Source organism: Cervus canadensis, chromosome 3 (genome assembly GCF_019320065.1).
Source record: "Cervus canadensis isolate Bull #8, Minnesota chromosome 3, ASM1932006v1, whole genome shotgun sequence".
NCBI lineage: Eukaryota > Metazoa > Chordata > Mammalia > Artiodactyla > Cervidae > Cervus > Cervus canadensis.
Genome location: NC_057388.1, coordinates 57,425,561 through 57,446,630, shown reverse-complemented (window position 1 = coordinate 57,446,630; position 21,070 = coordinate 57,425,561). Strand labels below are relative to the sequence as shown.

The 21,070-nt window shown below is 39.3% G+C and overlaps 1 protein-coding gene across 1 annotated transcript in view; it reads right to left on the bottom strand.

The window, feature by feature from the left end:
* Window positions 1–20,803, bottom strand: part of KIAA0895 (KIAA0895 ortholog) — a 54,632-nt gene extending 33,829 nt beyond the window's left edge. Inside the window, exons 1-2 of the mRNA XM_043463209.1 lie at window positions 20,474–20,803; window positions 6,215–6,915 (exon numbers count right to left, since the gene is read on the bottom strand). Of these exons, the coding sequence (XP_043319144.1) occupies window positions 6,215–6,915; window positions 20,474–20,498 (726 nt within the window). The 5' untranslated portion in view covers window positions 20,499–20,803. The remainder of the gene's footprint in view (window positions 1–6,214; window positions 6,916–20,473) is intronic.
* Window positions 20,804–21,070: the final 267 nt, after the last annotated feature.

Sequence of the window (21,070 nt, the reverse complement as noted above, 5' to 3'; positions counted from 1 at the left end):
AGAAATACATTTAGGATACTCTAATTACATAAGCAGAACAGTTCCACCAGCCCCCCCCCCCCGCCCCCACCGTTAGGCAGATGTAGAATATATTAATACCAAGTAATACTCTAACTCTTAAATATTGTTATGATGGAAGTGATCTTTTTGAGAGACATCAAATACCTTTAAAAAATCAACTGTTTCTTGCAGTTTGCTTTCTCAACTGGTACTGTTTCACTCACGGACATAGCTTTTTATAAGTCAAGTTTATGTCACTCTTAATGTTTTATTACTACTAAGACAATATGCCTGTGCTTGATAACACTGACTTTGTACTCGGTCTCCAAGCTGCTGGAACCCCTGTCCGCTCTGAGGTATACACTGCCCTTCCCGATGACTACTCTCCTTCCCAGAAGGCGCCTGGCCTGTGCTTTCCCCGCAAGATGCCGCTGGACTTCTGGTGGCAGGAGCTAACTTTACAACCCAATAATGTTAAGTGTAATACCTTCGTACTAAGGTTCGGGTTCTCACATTTTAAATTTTTGCCCCATACTACATACTCATGTAAATATGGTTGCCAGAGAGTCAGCAAGGAATTTACATTTTCCTATATTAAAGATACATTGTGAAGTTTAATGTAAAATTCACACGAACTTAATATAAAATGTAGATTTGCACACACCCTGATTTCCTTGGTTATTCTCTTCCTATTTCTGCTGTTAGGCTACCTTCTCAGTAACCTTAGTTTAAAAAGCATTCTTTTGAATTGTCAAATTGAGCACACATTGTAGAAAGAACTGCATTGAAACGGTTTTTTCCACTAGGCTTTGTGCTTAGAGAAACAAATCTCACTTGCTTGTCAAGTTAACTTTAACAAACCAAAATAGTTGCCAATTATGGGTTGAGTTAATAAAGCACTGATATCTGAAGTAAAAGGATTTTCAGTTAACACAGCTGGCAGAAACTCTGAGCTTTTCTGTGATTAACACATGATGTGGAAAAATAGCTAAACATTTTAACAAAACACATGACACAACTGAATACATAATGACATGAAATGGAATCTTTAAGTGATTAGCCATAGTATTTTGTGGGCTGGAACTTAGGTGTGTGGTCCTAGAAAAGGCTCTCAAGGATCATTGAGTCTATTCCCCTCAATATACATCTGAGGAAAATGAAGCAGACACTGCAATGTTTACATGAGTATATAGTACGGTGCAAAAATTAAAAACAGAAACATTCTACACCACAGTGTACAAGAAAAACTTCAGAATCAGGTCTACCTCTCTCCTATAAAGCAAGAGTCCTAAAAAATCATAAGTCAAAGAATATTTTTTTAAAGAAGGCAATTCTTCCATTTCTTAATTACATTTATATGTCTAACAAACCTCTTAAGACGGTAATTCTTATAAATAGCTATAAGATCCATTTCACTATTGGCTAAGAGGGTTATGTTTCAAAATACTGAAAAGATTAACATTTTTTATGGAGTGCTCTGATATGCTAAGATGTAAAGATGAAAAAGACATTTTACTATATGTTTTTTACATCATTTTTTTGCAAATATATCTACACATTTCTTCTAGTAATTACAAGTCCTTATCATCTCTGTTCTTCATTCATACTAACATTCTTCAATACTTAATCCCCCATCCCATCTTTCCTAACTGCATCTTCTCCTCCAGAGGTTAAAATATAAGATGCCTGGAACCAAATCGAAGGTTTCAAAAAGTTTTCTTCTTTATAAATCACTTCAGTGGATTTTTTTCACTTAGATGGTGGATGTTAAACATCACTTCCTTCTACAACCTCCACTTCATGCAACTGTTTGTGGCTTTTTCTGTTGCTGTGTTTTCTACTTACTATGGCTAGTGTAGTACCATCACAGCAGGAAAGCTAAGATGACTGCCTTCATGAAAACTATTCGAGAAGGAGGGAGCAGGGAATAATCTTGTCATTTTAGCCAATCCATACCAATGTTTCCTTCCATTAATATGGATAATCAAAAACTGATTGTATTTGCAAATAACAATTATTTTGAAAAATGTAATGCCTTAGGAATAGGAAAACAATGGATATACTACTTCACTGAAGACATTTTGAAAGTTCAATTATTTTGTTTCAGTTAAAAATAACAAATTTTATTTTAACCCTCTTGTCAATTCTCAGTTGTGTATACTTCACATGAAATAGAAAGGAAACAGAAGAAATGCAATGAGGACAGTGGTTAACAGAGAAAAGGTATACATTGTGGGAGCTGCAGAATCCCGTGGAGAGAGGAGCCTGGCGGGCTACAGTCCTTAGGGACACGAAGAGCCAGACACAACTGAAGCGACTTAGCACGCACACATGTGGGAGATGTAATGGATGTTTCTCCTTTTTCCCTGGCAGAGTCAAAGGGGCATGGGGAGAGAAGTCAGTCATCTACAGTGTGATGACAGCCTCTGGGGCACTCTGCACTTGCTTCTTTCAATTTACTCAGTTTACAGTCTAGGCACCCAGGTCTAACCTTGCTATTCTTTCCAAGGCACTAAATGATAATATATTATGGAGTTGAGACTGCAGTTGTAGCTGGAAGATGGGGATGGGTGCCGAAACAGCAGAAGGTAAACACTCATCTTAAGGCTTCCAAAACTCAGCAACTAATAATCACTCTTTCACAGGTTGGCCCAAGCTTAGTTTGTAAATAGCATCCCCCTAAATTGTGCCACACAATGGTCCTTTACAAAGCTGTAAGAAGTCAGACCTTATAACTCACCAGGAGTCTCAAACTGATAATGACTATAGCCCACAGAGATGTTTTACTTGAGCAATACAATATTTTTTTTTGAGTTTTGTATTTTTTCTAAAATCTGAATGTAAATGCCCTAAAAAAAAAAAAAAATAACCTAAGCTCACTATTCCCCATTTCTTATATCCTGTAAAGTCTGCAGGAAACCAGAGGTAGCCTCAAAAGAATCTTTCCACAATGAAGTCACAGGATGCAATTAACTTCTCCAGCAACTGAGTTGTAAAGAACGTGTAAAGACTGATCTACTAATGAAACTGATTACACAAGCAATGCCCAAGATTTTTTATCATAGGCTAGTCACATAAGCACCCCTATGCCTAGCAAATCTAAAATTCCAGGCTCCCGAAAGGAAAAGAGGTATTCAATAAAACATACTGTTTGTACAATGAGCATGGCAAGCTCCTCTTATCACTTAGGGAAAGTTTATTTCAGTGTAGGAAACTGTTCAACAGTGAAGTTCCCAGAAACTAGGCTCCAGTTAATCTTGCAACCAAGGCTTTCTAAGGATGGTAGTCTCAGGCCTGGTCTCTTAACTCCTCTTACATATCTTTACCATTTCTTCCTTGACAGCCAGCGGGGTAGCCTCAGCCCAGGGTCTTTACCCAACACCCCAAAGGCCTTCCTTCTCCCATTTTCCAATCACTGATGATCCCCACTGCTCCAGCTTTACTAACAAGAACATCATTCAAACTTTAATTTATAAGCCAAGTAAAAGTTAACTTATTTTGCCTATGTTATTAACTATCACTCGACCAATCAGGGCTTCCAGCTAGCAGGATACTAGCCATGATCTACAATGAGATAGGATTCCAGTTAGAGCGGAAAATCAGTGACGTAAGCTACCCAGTGGCTTTATCATATAAACATATAATTTTCATTTGACTGCTGGAAATACTGCCAAAGATTCTTATCACTGCCCCGAAGACCCTTCTCATCTCTCACTTCCCATCTTGTTCAACAACGTGCTGGGTCTGAAGCCATTATGGATTTGATACCTAGGTTTTCCAGGATGGTCAGCCACAAAGAAGTAAGGTAGAATGTACTGGCTGCCAGGTCACTGCTCAAATGTGCCACTAAGGCTTTACTTCTGACTCATTGGTGAGGAGGCACCTGACCCTGCACAGCTTTCAGCATTTTCTCATCCCAGATCCCTTCTTCAGCACCAGGAAGTACTGTGCTCTTTCCTGCAAAGGTCCACAACCTCAGAAAACAGACATCCTGTTTCTGACCCTCAAGGGTTGAGGAGCTGAGAGGAGCTGAGACTCACAATGGCTGCTAGCAAGAGGCTAAGCAGGGTTCAGCAGGCTCCACGTGGAGTTATTTTCAAGTCCTGCAGCCCATGCCAGATGCTCTGAACCACCTAAAGGGCCCAGGTATCTCCTGAGGAAACTACTGCCGAGACTGGGAAAAAACTGAGTCCTGGAACTCCTTGGCATTGATAGCGCAACCAATTAGGAATGAACAGAACCTGGGCACTACCTTGGTTCCACTATGGTAGACTTATCTGGCCTGGATTTACCATTGTTCTGCCAATCTGTGCACTAAAGAGGATCACACTCACTGTCCAACAACAATACAGATTGCCTGCCTTAGAAAGATCCAGATCATGAAACTTACAAGACTACCAGAAAGGGCTTGGCAAGGCCTCAAGAGTGGAGGCCAGAGACCAGTGGGCTAGTTGGCCATCCTGACCCCTCTGAGGAGCACAATTCTAAGTCCTGAAACTAGCCCCGAAGCTGCCGCTTTAACTTCACAGCTGGGAAGAGGAAGGATGTATCATGTCAGAATTCATTCAGATGCTAAGTAGGAACTTAAGTGTATTTTATGGGGGCCCTGTTCTGATGAATCTCCTTTATTTGATTAAAGTGGTTTGAAGTACATTTGGCTTTTGTTGCGATCATTCTCCCAAATGGTGGCATTTGAAGTATTTAATAACAGCCAGCTAGGATTGCTGGTCCTATTTAGAAGTCTCAAAAGACCCAAGCATAAGAAGTTGGAATTGGGCTAAAATAAAGATTGTAGGGCCAGAAACCAAGCACTGTCAATTCTCAATCTCTGGAGCTGCTGATGCTTCCTAACTCCCATCCAAGGACATGAAAGAGCATTCATTTTGACCTAATGGTGGGAAATCCCTTTACCAACTGGTAGGGCTTGTAGTAAGACTCCAAATTAAAGAATACTGATAAAGAAATCTCAGTCACCTCTTTTAGCATTAAGGGGGAAAAACACAAATAGTGTTTTTATAATACTGTCAATTTTAAGGGAATGTAATACACACTACTGTATATAAAACAGATAATAAAGACCTATGGATAGCACAGGGATCTCTGCTCAATACTCTATAATAACCTATATGGGAAAAGAATCTAAAAGAGAGTGGATTCATGTATAACAGATATACTTTTCCGTACACCTGAAACAATACTGTAAATCAACTATACTCTAATTAAAAACGGGGGGGGGAGGGGGATGCACTTTGCCTGAGCGACTAAAAGAAAGAAAGAAAAGGCTTTAAAAGACTGGTCAGATTTCATATAATCTATAACAAACAATAAAAAAAATTTGCTGTCCACAAAAACAGGGTATCTGCTAAAGACAAATGGAATCATGCGGCTTCATGGAGCCTACAGATTTTCAACCAGTGATGAAGCCAAGTTGAACCTAATGCATTACAAAAACCCTACACAAAGTTAATTTAGCTAAATGTAGTCTGTTTTTAAGATCTTAGCTCTATGCCCTGAAGGTAAATATCAGCCAATTTCTCCTCAAAAACTTAAGCAGATTTTGAAGTTCATAAGACCTTAACACACAAAACTATGTGCTAAATATCTAAATTGAGCAATTGGAAAGAGATGCTTTTATCATCTGCATCATGATTTGCAAACCCTGAAGGTAATTTTAAAAATTCCATTATTTTCTTCTGTAAGTGAATACTGAAACAGTTATTTGATGATTGTTAAAAATGTCAGTAAAGCATTAAAAAGTTCTTTGGCAAGTTTCAAGCCTCAGTCCCCAAAATGCTGTTTAGGGCCTAGGCAAGCTGTGAATTTAATACAACAGGGAGAACCAGAGATATGCATGCTCCATTTAATGCATTCAAAATCAAAAAGAAAACACAAACACTTGTATGTGGATTTATGAAAGGGCCACAAGTCTAAATCCCAAATGAAACCTTTGAGCCAGAATCTGAAGCTTTTTCCTAATATAGTTGCTTCCTGACACAATGTTTACATAGTAGATTCTTTATTTTGATTAGAGCAAAGTAATTTAAATATGGGTTGACACTCACCTAGAGATTTCTTGTCACATATTTATGTATCCTAGATGGGAGATAACTATAAATAATTGGAGTATTTTAGAACTCTTTTGGCTTTCTATAAGATGGCAAATAATTGTTTTCACTACATAAAGTGAAATCACACAACCCAAGTAGCATTTTACCTGCTTAAGAAATCGGTCAGATGCATTGCTGTGCTTGGCCAATACGCTTGGCAGAGAGGGATTAGCGTACTCAAACTGAGGATTGTACGTGTAGTCGGACTTGAAGAACCTCAGTTTTTCTTTCTCCAAGTTGGTGGGCTTTATAGCAGTCAGTATACAAAATTTCTTTCCAGAAAAATCATCTCCTTTTTCAAAACTTCTCGACAGCACAGGCTTTGACTTTGGCTTTGGAAGTGTGGAGAAAAGGTGTCGCTTCACCTTTCTTTCATTTTTGGGTTTAGGTGGCAGTACTATGGTGCTTCCTGTAACAGAGATATCATGTGTAAACTTTACAGGACTTGACACTGAACTAGTGACAAACACAGCAGGCTGCCTTTCTAGGCAGTACCAAGTACTACTGCTCATCACAGGCACTGGGGCTTTCATCTTGCGAAGATCTTTACTACGTGAAGAGCTAGGAGATTTGCTGGGTTTTCTACATCTTTTGGAGCCAGCAGAGGAAGGCTGTTTTTGTGAATGATGCTTTTTCTCCTCTTTGCTCTGTAGTAGGACATTGTAACTACTGGTTCCAGTTGTGAAAATGTCCTTCAGTATTCCAGGAGATAAATGTGAAATGCTTCTTTTGCTGTCAATGATCAAGGACGCTTCTGCATTTAGAACGGACTTCTTAGCAAGCTCTTGCTCAGGCCAGTGAAGCTTTTCTGTGTTAATAAAATCAAAACAAAAGAAATAACAAAGATGCCAGATGAAGCAAATTGCTTATAATATAAAAAGCATTCTGAAGAGTCTTTAAACTTTTATAATTTTGCAACAATCTTTGGAAAACACATTTTAAATATTAAAATATTATTAAATTTTGGTCAGGCTAGACATAGTCACTTCTATAAGAATGTATATACACCAAATTAGCTGTAAAAATCCTTAGCTTCAAATCATTTAGATGATCAAAGTTTATTACAGATATGAGAAATAATATACAATATACATATATATAATAATGTATATATATTGTAATTGTATATATTGTAATGCAATATAATAATTGTAATATATGTATTATTGCATATACAATAAAATACAATATACAAATAATATACAAATAATCTGAATATTCAACTCTACCAAAGCATGTAGATTTCATAGAAAGGATATACTTTAATGGTATTATCAATATCAAAGCAAAATCCAAGACACTTTCAAAGCCAACAGATTCCTGAAATCTGACACTATATATAAAGATAGCCACAGTAAAAGAAGGACAACACTCTTATCTATATCAAAAACATTTTAAATTAAATGATAAGTATACATTCAAGCACGTTTTAGTAATATCACTGAATATTAATTAGTTGATTTTCTTAATTTTAGGCTATAGGTTAAGATAGGACTTCCCTTGTGGCTCAGCAGTAAAGAATCCATCTGCAATGCAGGAGGCGTGGGTTCGATCCCTGCCATCTGGAAGAACCCCAGAAGAAGGAAATGGCAATCCACTCCAGTGCTCTTGCCTGGGAAATCCCATGCACAGAGAAGTCTGGCAGGCTACAATCCATGGGGTTGCAAAGAGATGGACATGACTTAGCAACTAAACACCACAGGTTAACGTTAAAGAAAATCAAGCTTTTTCTTGCCACGTCTTTTAAAAACATAATGACTACATAGGACGTGCATACAAGGTAAGTCGCTCAGTCATGTCCGACTCTGTGGAGCCACCTGGACTGCAGCCCGCCAGGCTCCTCTGTCCAGGGATTTTCCAGGCAAGAATCCTGGAGTGGGTGGCCACGCCCTCCTTCAGGGGACCTTCCCGACCCAGGAATTGAACCCATGTCGCTTACGTCTCACCTGTATTGGCAGAGGATTCTTTATCACTAGCGCCACCAGGGAAGCCCACTATGTACGATACATTGTATGATGAGAGGTCAGTTTTGCCTTTCTCCTCCCAGGATCACGGCTCACTGAAGCTATGAGCCATGCTGGGCAGGGCCACCTAGGACAGACAAGTCACAGTGAAGAGTTTTGACGAAATGTGGTCCACTGGAGGGGAAAACGGCAACCCACGCCAGGATTTTTGCCTGGAGAACTTCATGGACAGTACAAAAAGGCAAAAAGATTATAATACTGGAAGATGAGCACCCCAGGTTGGAAGGTGTTCAATATGCTACTAGGGAAGAGCTGAAGGCAATTACTAATAGCTCCAGTAAGGATGTAGTGGCTGGGCCAAAGCAGGAACAATACTCAGCTGTAGTTGTGTCTCATGGTGAAAATAATGTCCAACACTATAAATAATACTGCATAGGAATATGAAATGTTACATCCCTGAATTAAGGTAAATTGGACATGATCAAGCAGGAGATGGCAAGACTGAACACTGACATCTTAGGAATCAGAGAACTAAAATGGATGATGGGAGAATTTAATTCAGGTGACTATTATATTTACTACTGTGGGCAAGAATCCCTTAGAAGAAATGGAGTAGCTCTCAAAGTCAATAAGAGTTCAAAATGTAGTACTTGGGTGCAATCTCAAAAATGACAGCATGATCTCAGTTCATTTCCTAGGCAAACCATTCAACATCACAGTAATCCAAGTCTATGCCCCAACCACTAATGCCAAAGAAGCTGAAGTTGACTACTTCTATGAAGACCTACAAACCTTATAGAGTTAACACCAAAAACGGTATCATTTTCACCACAGGGGATTGGAATGCAAAAGTAGGACGTCAAAAGATATTTGGAATAACAGGCAAATTATTGGACTTGGGAGTACAAAATGAAACAGGGCAAAGGCTAACAGTTTTGTCAAGAGAACACACTGGTCATAGCAAATATTCTTTTCCAACAACCCAAGAGATGACTCTACACATGGAAATCACCAAATGGGAAATACTGAAATCAGACTGATTATATTCTTTGCAGCCAAAGATGGAGATGCTCTACACAGTCAGCAAAAACAAGCTGACTGTGGCTCAGATCATGAGCTCCTTATTGCAAAATTCAGGCTTATATTGAAGAAAGTAAGGAAACCCACTAGGCCATTCAGGTTATGACCTAATCAAATCCCTTATGATTAAGCAGTGGATATGACAAATAGATTCAAGGGATTAGATGTGGTGGACAGAGTGCCTGAGGAACTATGGCCGGAGGTTCGTTAACACTGGACAGGAGGTGGTGACCAAAACCATCCTGAAGACAAAGTGATGAAAGAAGGCAAGGTGACTGTCTGAAGAGGCTTTACAAACAGCTGAGGAGAAAAGGGACGTGAAAGGCAAGGGAGAAAGGAAAAGATATATCCAACTCAATGTGGAGTTCCAGAGAATAGCAAGGTGTGATAAGAAGGACTTCTTAAATGAAAAATGCAAAGAAATAGAGGAAAACAATAGAATGGAAAAGACTAGAAACCTGAAGAAAATTGGTGATATCAAGGGAATGTTTCAATCAAGGACAGGCATGATAAAGGACATAAACAGTGAGCCCCTATCATTAGAGCTTAAGAAGAGGCAGCAAGAATACATGGAAGAACTATAGGGTTTTAATGACCCAGATAACCACAAGGTTATGGTCACTCACCTAGAGCCAGACATCCTGGAGTATGAAGTCAAGTGAGCTTTAGGAAGCATTACTACTACCAAAGATGATAGAATTTCAGCTGAGTTATTTAAACCCTAAAAGATGATGATGTTAAAGTGCTATACTCAATATATCAGCAAATTCAAAAAACTCAGTAGTGGCCACAGGACTGGAAAAGGTCAGTTTTCATTCCAATCCCAAAGAAGGGCAATGCCAAAGAATGTTCAAACTACCATACAATTGCACTCATTTCACATACTAGTAAGGTTATGCTCAAAATCCTTCAAGCTAGGCTTGTGTTGTGTGCTTAGTCAATTGTATCTGACTCTTTGTGACCCCCAGACTGCAGCCCACCAGGCACCTCTGTCCATGGGGATTCTCCAGGCAAGAATACTGGAGTGGGTTGCCATGCCCTTCTCCAGGGGATCTTCCCAACCCAGGGATCAAACCCAGGTCTCCCACATTGCAGGAGGATTCTTTACCGACTGAGTCACTAGGGAAGCCTTAAGCAGTACTTATACCAAAAGCTTCCAGATGTACATGCTGGGTTTCAAAGAGGCAGAGGAACGAGAGATCAAATTGCCATCATTCGTTGGATCATGGAGAAACCAAGGGAATTCCAGAAAAACATCTCCTTCACTGACTACACTAAAACCTTTGACTGCGTAGATCACAACAAACAGGAAAATTCCAGAGACTGGAATACCAGACAACCTTACCTGTTTCCTGAGAAACCTATATGGGGGTCAAGAAACAACAGTTAGAATCTTACATGGACCAACTGACTGGTTCCAATATGGGAAAGGAGTACAATAAGGCTATGTATTGTCTCCCTGCTTATTTAACTTGTATGCAAAGTATATCATGCAAAATGGTGGGCTGGATGAATCACAGGCTGGAATATAGACTGCAGGGAGAAATATCAACAACCTCAGATATGCAGATTACACCATCCTAATGGCAGAAAGCAAAGAGGAATTAAAGAGCCTGTTGATGAAGGTGGAGAAGGAAATGGCAACCCACTCCAGTACTCCTGTCTGGAGAATCCCATGGTCAGAGGAGCCTGGTAGGCTACAGTCCACAGGGTCGCTAATAGTCGACTTCACTTCACTTTCACTTTCTGAGGAAGGTGAAAGAGGAGAGCAGAGTGCACTCTTTCATTCCACAAATACAGGAGTACTGCTAACAGGTACATGAATCTGAAAAACATCTGTATAAAGACTTCACATTCTTGTCTTCACCTAGCCTCTAATATGGCTCTGAAGGTAAGGCAGTTCTATGAAGATTTGAGTACTAATACGAGGTAGTATAAGCTTAAATATGAAAAACAAAAGATACAGACAATAATCTAGAATTCAGAGAAGGAAGAGACCAATGTGAAGAGAAACACGAGGAGAATTCAGCTGAACCCTTTAAGAGCTTTCACATTCAATTAACTGACCAAGTGTTCCAGTTTGTCTTAAATTCTCTTATTTGAATTCCTATCTGACCACGTCTGCCTATAAAACCTTTTCTAAATCCTTTCTGCAAATGTGATACATGATTCTCTCAACCAGCTCTTTTGCAAGTCTCATGGATCCTTACACCTCTAGTCCTCAACTCTCTGGCTCCTAGTATGGAGGCAATTTCAATACTAGCTGACTTGGACAGCTGCCTTCCTTGCCAAGAAAGACAATCCATTAATTCCATTTTTTAAAAAAACTTTATCTACATCAATCTGTCACTCATTCATTCAAGATTAGACATTCAGGGATCCTTTCTATAATAAGTAGTAATAATTTAGAAAAGGGAGAGGAACCAGAGATCAAATTGCCAACATCCTCTGGATCACAGAAAAAGAGAGTTCCAGAAAAACATCTACTTCTACTTTGACTACACCAAAGCCTTTGACTGTGTGGATCACAACAAACTGTGGAAAATTCTGAAAGAGATGGGAATACCAAACCTCCTTACCGGCCCCCTGAGAAATCTGTATGCAGGTCAGGAAGCAACAGAACCAGACATGGAACAACAGACTGGTTCCAAATTGGGAAAGGAGTACGTCAAGGCTGTATATTGTCACCCTGCTTATTTAACTTCTATGCAGAGTACATTATGCGAAATGCCGGGCTGGCTGAAGCACAGTTGGAATCAAGACTGCTGGGAGAAATATCAATAACCTCAGATATGCAGATGACACTACCCTTATGGCAGAACAAAGAGGAACTGAAGGGCCTCTTGATGAAAGTGAAAGAGGAGAGTGAAAAAGCTGGCTTAAAACTCATTAAAACATTCAAAAAACTAAGATCGTGGCATCTGGTCCCATTACTTCATGGCAAATAGATGGGGAAACAATGGAAATAGTGACTGACTATTTTCTTGAGCTCCAAAATCACTGCAGGTGGTGACTACAGCCATGAAATTAAAAGGCACTTACTCCTTGGGAGAAAAGCTATCAGCAACCTAGACAGAATATTAAAAAGCAGAGACATTACTTTTCTGACAAAGGTCCATCTAGTCAAAGCTATGGTTTTTCCAGTAGTCATGTATGGATGCGAGAGCTTTTCTCTCATAAAAAAAACTGAGCACTGAAGAATTGATGCTTTTGAACTGTGGTGTTGGAGAAGACTCTTGAGAGTCCCTTGGACTGCAAGGAGATCAAACCTTTCAATTCTAAAGGAGATCAGTCCTGAATATTCATTGGAAGGACTGATGTTGAAGCTGAAGTTCCAATATTTTGGCCACCTGATGTGAAGAAGTGACTCACTGGAAAAGACCCTGATGCTGGGAAAGATTGAAAGCGGGAGGAGAGGGGGACGACAGAGGATGAGATGGCTGGATGGCATCACTGACTTGATGGATTTGAGTTTGAGCAAGCTTTGGGAGTTGGTGATGGACAGGGAAGCCTGGCGTGCTGCAGTCCACGGGGTCGCAAAGAGTCAGACATAACTAAGCAACTGAACTGAACTGAATAAATAATAATAGCATCCACTATTTGTTGACACATTTCGTGTGAGTTTGGGATTTCACCAAAGACTATAATGTTTTATCATTTAACCTTCAGAAATGTTAAATAATTTGCTCAAGGTTATATGACAAAGTAGTAAAGAACAAATTATGATCCAAATGTGTCGGATTACAGAGTCCGTGCTCATTCTATTATATAAGGACAGTCATTCAATTATCAACAGACATTCAGTATTAAATCTGCTACACACACAGCACTACACCTTTCTTCCTCTGCACAAGACACAGCACCCTATTAAGACATAGTAATCTGAATCACTGATGTACCAAGATAGGTACCACAACCATGTTCTATTCATCTTTCTCTTTCCAACATCTAGCAACGTATCTGGTAGACATTCAATAAATGTACACTGAATAAATTAATGAATGGCATGATCCTTAAGCTGCCACTCTCTAACCACTGTAGATAAACATGTATTTGTAATTCTAGAACCATTCTATATATCTATGAGGAGATCATTGCAGAAGTGGAAAAATAACCTGGAAGACCTTGAACCAGTGGTTCTCAACTGAGAGCAACTGTGCCCTCTAGGGCACATTTGGCTATCACAACCAGGGAGTGATGCTACCAGCATCTTATTGTTAAGAGGCCAGGGATGAGGCTAAATATCCTTCAATGCATATGACAACCTCTTCAATAAAAGTATTCATCCTAAAATAGTGCTAAGGTAGAGAAACTGTGCACTAAATGTTAAGCTTTAAAACCCAGAAATCATAGGATTTAAGGTAAAGAAACAGTATGAGGTTAAAAGTGGATGATAAACAATCCAAATACGTAAGGTACTCAGAAGTCCTTCTAGTTAACATTTTCTAGGCCAACATATGAAATCTGAATTCTACTGTCTAAAGAGAACATGAAAGTATAAATTGTGTGTGTGTGAAGTCACTTCAGTGGTGTCCAACTCTTTGTGACCCCATGGACTATAGCCCTCCAGGCTCCTCTGTCCATGGGATTCTCCAGGCAAGAATACTGGAGTGATTGCCATGACCTCCTCCAGGGGATCATCCCAACCCAGGGATCGAACCCACGTCTCTAAACTAGTAGGAGCTAAATAAAATGTCTACTACATGGACAAGCTGAGAGGTAGGAACTAGATTGCACAAGGACACGCTGAAGGCTGACTATACAAAGGGGCTGTTCAGTAACATAAAAAAACAGTGCCAAGTAAACAGAACAAATAAAACTTTCATCAATGGCTGGTAGGTCCCAGATCCTCAAAGGTTTAATACTTAAGTGTTGCCAACTGATAGTCAAAACTGGGTAGGCTGGGCAAACATGGGCTAAGGAACACAAGCTGCAGTCCAAATGCCCATGAACAGTGTCGTTTCCCTAATAAGACAAAGTTAGAAGAGGTGATAATCAAACAAAGACTGAAATGGACACTGGAAGGGAAAAGAGAGAACTGAGATAAGAACAAGAGTGTCATAAACCTAGAAAAGTCAGATAAGGACTAAGCACAGCCAGGAAGGTAAAGCGAGGTAATCAGGTTTTTTTCATTTGCTCTTCATAATAAAAAGGAGGGGAGTTACCTCAAATTAAAATCACTGAATAAACTGCTCTGAAGAATTCCTAACTTGGGTGGTTTATTACAGGTTTTTTTAAATGAATATTCAATGTAAAAGTGATTTGGTTCCTAAAACTTAGGAACCAAATATTGATTAAAGAGCTGTGCTCATAGAGTTTTCTGTTGTTTTGTCATAAAGCATCAGTGACCAAAATTCATACTTTTGTCCCGTTGCAAACAAGCTATAAACTTCAAGATAGTTAAGTTCTAAACTATCTGCTAAAACACTCCCTCCCAGGAGTTTCAGTTCACTTGTGAATTATCTACCTGAGAGATTTAGCATTAGTCCTTTTTAAGCTCCACCTGCTATTAAGTAAGCTGGGAGTACCAACGGTGTATCTATTTCAATAAATGTGAATCCTGCCAAATGCTGATATCCCATGAAGTTCATAAAAGCAGGGCAGGTGGGCCTTCAAAGAATTCTTACAAGATAGATATAAATTAATTTCAAGAATCATACTAATCTTATTTTGTTGTCACTGTTTAGTCGCTCAGTTGTGTCCAACCCTTTGTGACCTCACGAACTGCAGCACACCAGGCTTCCTCGTTCTTCACTATCTCTAGGAGTTTGCTCAAACTCATGTCCATTGAGTCAATGATGCCATCCAACCATCTCACTCTCTATTGCCCCCTTTTCCTCCTGCCCTCAGTTTTTCCTCAGGGTCTTTTCCAGTGAGTCAGTTCTTTGCATCATGTGGCCAAAGTACTGGAGCTTCAGCATCAATCCTTCCAAGAATATTTAGGGTTGATTTCCTTTACAATTGACTGGTTTGATCTTGCTGTCCAAGGAATGCTCAAACAAATCTTATTTTAGTTGTATTAAGCAGTAGAGAACCTAAAAGATTGTTTTTGTAATTTTAAATACTATTGCTTACTTTAAGAAAAAATGACTTTTAAAACAGGCTTAAGAACATAAAAGGACAAAAAGATTTCAATGAAATCTTTTTCATTCGCCTGACTCAATTTTTACCGAAAAATTGGGACTTCTTAAAGCATAAGCAGGCTTTGGAGGAAAGTGCAACTCACTTCCTCTCCTAAAAGTAATAAAACTCATACTCTCATATTAAGTCACTATTTAATGTAACGTTTTAGCCACCAGCAATTTGCTTCACTATAGCCTTGGAGGAAATGAAAACTTGTTGATCAAAGAAGCCATTCACCCCAAACTGATTACCCGTACTGAGGGAAAATTGCTAAATAATATTACATTAAAATCGGTGGTCAGTATAGTCACATATATACTGAAATTACCAACACAATGAAAGCTGAATTTGTATCTAGAACAGGGGAAAAGAATACCAGGATTCCTGGTTTCCATTCCCAACTCTTTCAATAACCTCTCTGTAATAGCAGCCTAATCACTAAACTCATCGGTGCCTCCTGTTCCTCATCTAAAGAAAGAGAAGAGGGGAGGAACACTGTTCACTCAACTCTTGAAAGTGTTTCACAACTGAACAGGTGAGCTTTCACAGTAATTATAAGGTCTCTGGCCGAAGGAAAGATCAGATGGTCAGAAACACAGCCTGGTGGAAAACACCATTCAACTAATTTTGACCCATAAAATGACAATCTCACATATTTCACTAATACTTATGAAACCTGAGAAGCTGGGATAATTTTATACCACAAAACAATAGGCTGTTTAGTTACAAACAGAAGACAAAACAAAATGATCCCCAAACAAGATAAACACTTTAATTTCACCAAGTTGTTATTCATTACTTGTCAATAGTAGAAAGGATGAATAAATTGTGATATATTTATATACTATTATATTGCAATGAAAAACAACCAATTAGGTTACAACAGTACAGATGACTCTCAGACAATACTGAGCAAACAGAGCCAGATCACGAGAGTTTATACTGTATAATTTCATTTGTATATGGCTCAAAAACAGACAAAACTAATTTATGGTATTAGAAGACAGAACAGTGATTACACCTTTGGGGGAGGGGTTATAATTTGGGAGGAGGTACTAAAGTTTTAGGGGCTAAAAATGCTCTGTATTTTGTTCTGGACAGTGGTTACATATGTACAGATTCAACAGGCTGCTCCTTTAAGACTTGTGAACTCATAAGTTAGACCATAATTTTTTACATGGTATGTTAAAAATCAGTATTTTTGAAAACATTTATTGCCCGATTTGTCTGCATTATAATAATCTTTTAATTACAATCTGAATTCAACATTATCCAATATAGTTTCTCAACTGTAAGAAGAGATGAAAAGGTAGTATAATTTAAGAACTGAGAAACCCAACTGTATTTCAGGATTCTTAAACATGTCACCGATTCCCAGTTAAGAGCATTTCAGTGTTACTCTATTAATAGCAAGGATTCTTATAATGTGATACTATTGTTTTTTGGCCAGAAACTGCTGAGTTCTATATGCATTTACAAGCACGAAGAGTATTCTATAATGTCAGGAATGATGGTTGTGGTAAAAGTAAACACATTAAACTATCTAAAACAACAATGAACATGCAAGAAAACAAACTTCCCCAGGTATTCCACATAGGGTGAAGACAAAATTCCTAATTACGGCACATGAAGTCTCTGACGATCATTGCTCTGCCTCTCTGGACTCATGGTGCACAATGTCCACACACAGACACACACCCCGCCCCTTAATCAGTCCATTCTAGCCTCTCTTCATTTTGTCAATCTCTCACACTCACCTCTCTCCAGACACAACACTTCATATTCCATTCCCTATATATGAAGAGCTCTCCTCTGTTAGATTAATCCCTATTCATCCTTCAGTTCAAACTTGTTCAGGAAAACTTCCCTAGAATGTTCTTTTGACTCACTTGTCATTGTTGCAGTTTTACATTTGCTTGTATGATAGCCTTCCCCATCACTGAAATTTTAAGTTCCATTATGGCATAAACCTATGTTTGTTTTTGCTCACTCACTGCTGAGAGATAACCAAGGAAAGAATATTTGAGAGGAGAAAAAGGACATAGGATTTAAATGCCTGAAAGTTGAGGAAAAAGTCATATTTGGATGCATAAAAAATGAAACAATGAGTGATGTTGAAGATAAGTTTTAATGGCAGGTGCCTACTGCTGTAGAACAAACAGGAGCTATATGCCTAAGTGTATTCATTCCAAACGGCCAGACACTGCTCTTAGGACTTCTGTCCATTTAAAATGTATTAAAAATGTCTGTTTAAAAATGTATTTTTAAACATTCACTTTTGTTACAAAGGAGCTTCATTTCCAGGTGATTAATTAATCACTTCTCATCACATACAAAATACAGGCAGCAGGAATTCACAAATGAACATAATCTTATATGGCTTCTGACAGCATTTTGTTACTCACCTAATGAGATAGATGTCGTCTTCTCTATTTCAAAAACAATTTTATAGTCAGGTAAAATGTCATCTTTCCAGGCAAAAATTATAATAGACTTGCCTGTGATAAAACTTAAAAACACCTGGAGTAAACTATCAGCTAAGATAGCACTGATGTTAAATGAGATTTTCATGTTGAATTTTGTGGCTTAACCCAGCATATCTTTTAACAAGTGTTTGACTTCCCTAGTGGTTGAGAAAATGGGCTTTGGAAGGGAGTTTCTCCGATTTGAATCTTGGCTATTTATTAGCAGCTGTGTGTAATCTTGATCAAACTACTTGACATCTTTATGCCGAAGCTTCCTTATCTGGAAAATGGAATAAAAATACTACATACCTCACAGTATTAGTGGGAGGATCAAAAAAGTTAATATACATGTAGTGCTGAGAACAATGCCGGCTTGTACTAAGAAGTGGGTGTTAACTATCAGTATCAATATTATATTCAGCTCCTATAGAAATACTCCATGCAACACTGTAAATACTCCAGTATTTGGAATCAAATCTTATTTTGCTCTTTCAACTGGCAGTTCACTGGGATGTCATATTTAGATATTAAATCATGACTAATACGTCAAAAGTGAGATATTATATAGGAAGTAATTTCAGAAACAAGTAACTGTGCTTCAGTCCTGAAATTAAAAAGAAGTTAGCTCTACATTTATAGCTATCTTAAAGCTGAAAAGAAATGAACAGAGTACTTCCATCAGTACTCTCACCACAAACAAGCGCAATCTTAATGCTAATCAGAAGAACATGGGCTTCTAAGATACCAATGAATAGTGAGGGGATAGACAGGGATAGTGAGGGGAAAGGAGGGTATACTTTTGGCTAAACTCTCTTCGTAAGGTTTCTGGCCATTGAAAGTGGGTTTTCTAATATGTCAGCAAAATGCTAGGTGTGGGGTTCTAGAACATGGGGGGTTCCTTTTAACTAGTCAAGAAACTTACAAAAGAAATGGAGAAACTAATCTGAAAAATGATCAGTTGTTTTAATTTGGGGCTTGAATTGTCTGAAATGACTATTCATTTTTATTGAACTACAGTAATCCACTGCCAAATTATCTTATCTTGGGATAGCAAACAGAGTTGGACTGATAAGTGTATTACCACTAAATTATGGAATGGGGATTCAGACAAGAGAAGTAGGTCTACTATTTCATAAAGTATTTCTCCTAAAGCTTCCAACTGTGTATATTGAAAAACAGGAAGGTCCACGTTGTATAGCTGACTGGTCAGAATACTCACTTTCTAAAACTATCATAATTATATTCTCTCTACCATTATTTTTGTGCTTTGGGAAAATAATTTTGTTTGATATTATTTATAAATTGTTATCTAATAACCCTCCTTTTACAAAATCTAACTAGAATATTTTTCTCCAGGGCAGTGGTTCTCAAATGGAGCAGGGGAGGTGGTAATTTTGCCCTCCAGGAGACATTTGATAAGGTCTGGAGATAATTTTGGTTGTCACAACTGTGTGTGTGCGTGGGGGAGTTGGGGGTGAGAGAATTACTAACATCTAGCAGGAGAGGCTGGGGATCTGCTAAAGATTCTACAATGCACAGGACAGCCCCCCACAACAAAAAATTATCCACTAATTCAGTGTTAACAGTGCCAAGGTTAAGAGACCCTGCTGCTCCAAGGCAAAAAGAAGGTACAGTATTTTAAAGTAACTTTCAACATTTTCATTATATTTTAGATGAAAGAACAGCACCAACATCAAATCACTTTTTAAAAAAATCTAATGCCTCTGAAATCTTAAATCTTGTAATTGTCGATGCTTCCTATCAACATAAACAACGATGAGACAAATCATAGCAATGTCAGGACTGCACAAAATCAGTTCCCTATTTTATAACATGGAACATGAAATATAGAATAATTAAGACCATAAATATTTTCATTAAAACTTGATTTCGTTACACAATTAAAGATTTTGCAGAAAAATGGTCTATTAGGTATTACAATGCCTTAAAGTAAAAACAAAAAACAAAAAACCTGGCCTTATTCTGATGTTAGTTTCAAGTTTAGAGAATTTCCTTTGCTGTTCTTAGATGTTTTTGGTCATGATATTAGACCGTCAAGAACTCTGTCTTGCAGTAATGTTAAACAGAATCAAATGACAGGAAAATGGCCTAGGAAATTATTCTAATGTTATGCAAGATCATTTTTAAATAGTATCCACAATTTTTTTTAATAACAAAAAGCAAATAACTTTCTGACCTGGGGTCTAAACATCCATTTTTTGTGCTTGGTATAACACATATTATACAGTGACCTATTAGTATCAACTCAAAACGTTCTGACTTAAGAATAAAAGCATACATACAAACCAGTACAATTACTGACATACAGAGACGTGCTCATTTGCTTAGCTCTTATTTTTCTGAACATTCTAGAAAACTAGATTCCAGTGCACTATAATGCCTGATTACACATTTAATAAGCTTTGAAATAGAATTTAACAATATTTAGATTGTAGGGCCGGTAAGCCAGTATAATTTACCCCATCACAAACCACAGCACGCGCTTATTGATAACTGACAACGTATCGGTACCGTTTTCTCTTTCCTGCGCACCTTTTGCCTGAGCACCTTCCGTGGACTCCGCACTGTTCTGGGCGTCGCGCTGGGCACCGGAGCCCAAACCCTACCGTTACCTCGGCCTCCGGGGGGACCAACCCCATACTCGCCGCAAGCGGCCGGGAGGACGCTGGCCGCTCCCGCCAGCGCAGGGACCACCAAGCTTCCCAGCACTCACCTGTCACTCGAATAGACTCCAGCATCGTCCCGCTGAGGCCGCGGGCGGTGGGCTCCGCGGGCGCTGGGGGCGAGGGCCAGATAGGAACCTGGCGAGCCGCCTCTAGCCTCCGGCCGTGCCTCGCACGCGGGGTCGCAGCGGGAGGTTGCTCTCGGCGACCTGGGGTACGATAAGGTGGGAAAGGACAAGCAAAGACGTGCGGACAGAGAGCTGCGCACAGCGTTCCTTCCAGCCCGCAGGTAGCTGGAAGGTACTCAAGGCCGCCCAACGGTAGGCAGCAGCTCTGAGTACCCGCTGCCGTGACGTTGCCGCTCCCCCGTTGCTAGGAAACGCTTCTCGCTGTCCGCGTGCGCCAAGCGTCTCAGAGCCTGCGCGCCGTAGGAGGCGCTCGAGCTACGGTGGCCCGACTCGCAGAGGAGAGGAGGAACTACAACTCCCCGCGTGCACAGCGCTCGCCCACGCCTCGGGGGGCTCGTGGGCTGGGCCTTGGGAGAGGCTCGTGTCCCCGCCTGCTGGGATACACGCATTTTGACTCCTCGTCTCTGTAGACGTTTGTGAGCTGTTATAGAGGGTTTAACTCCGCGGTAAATTTACAAG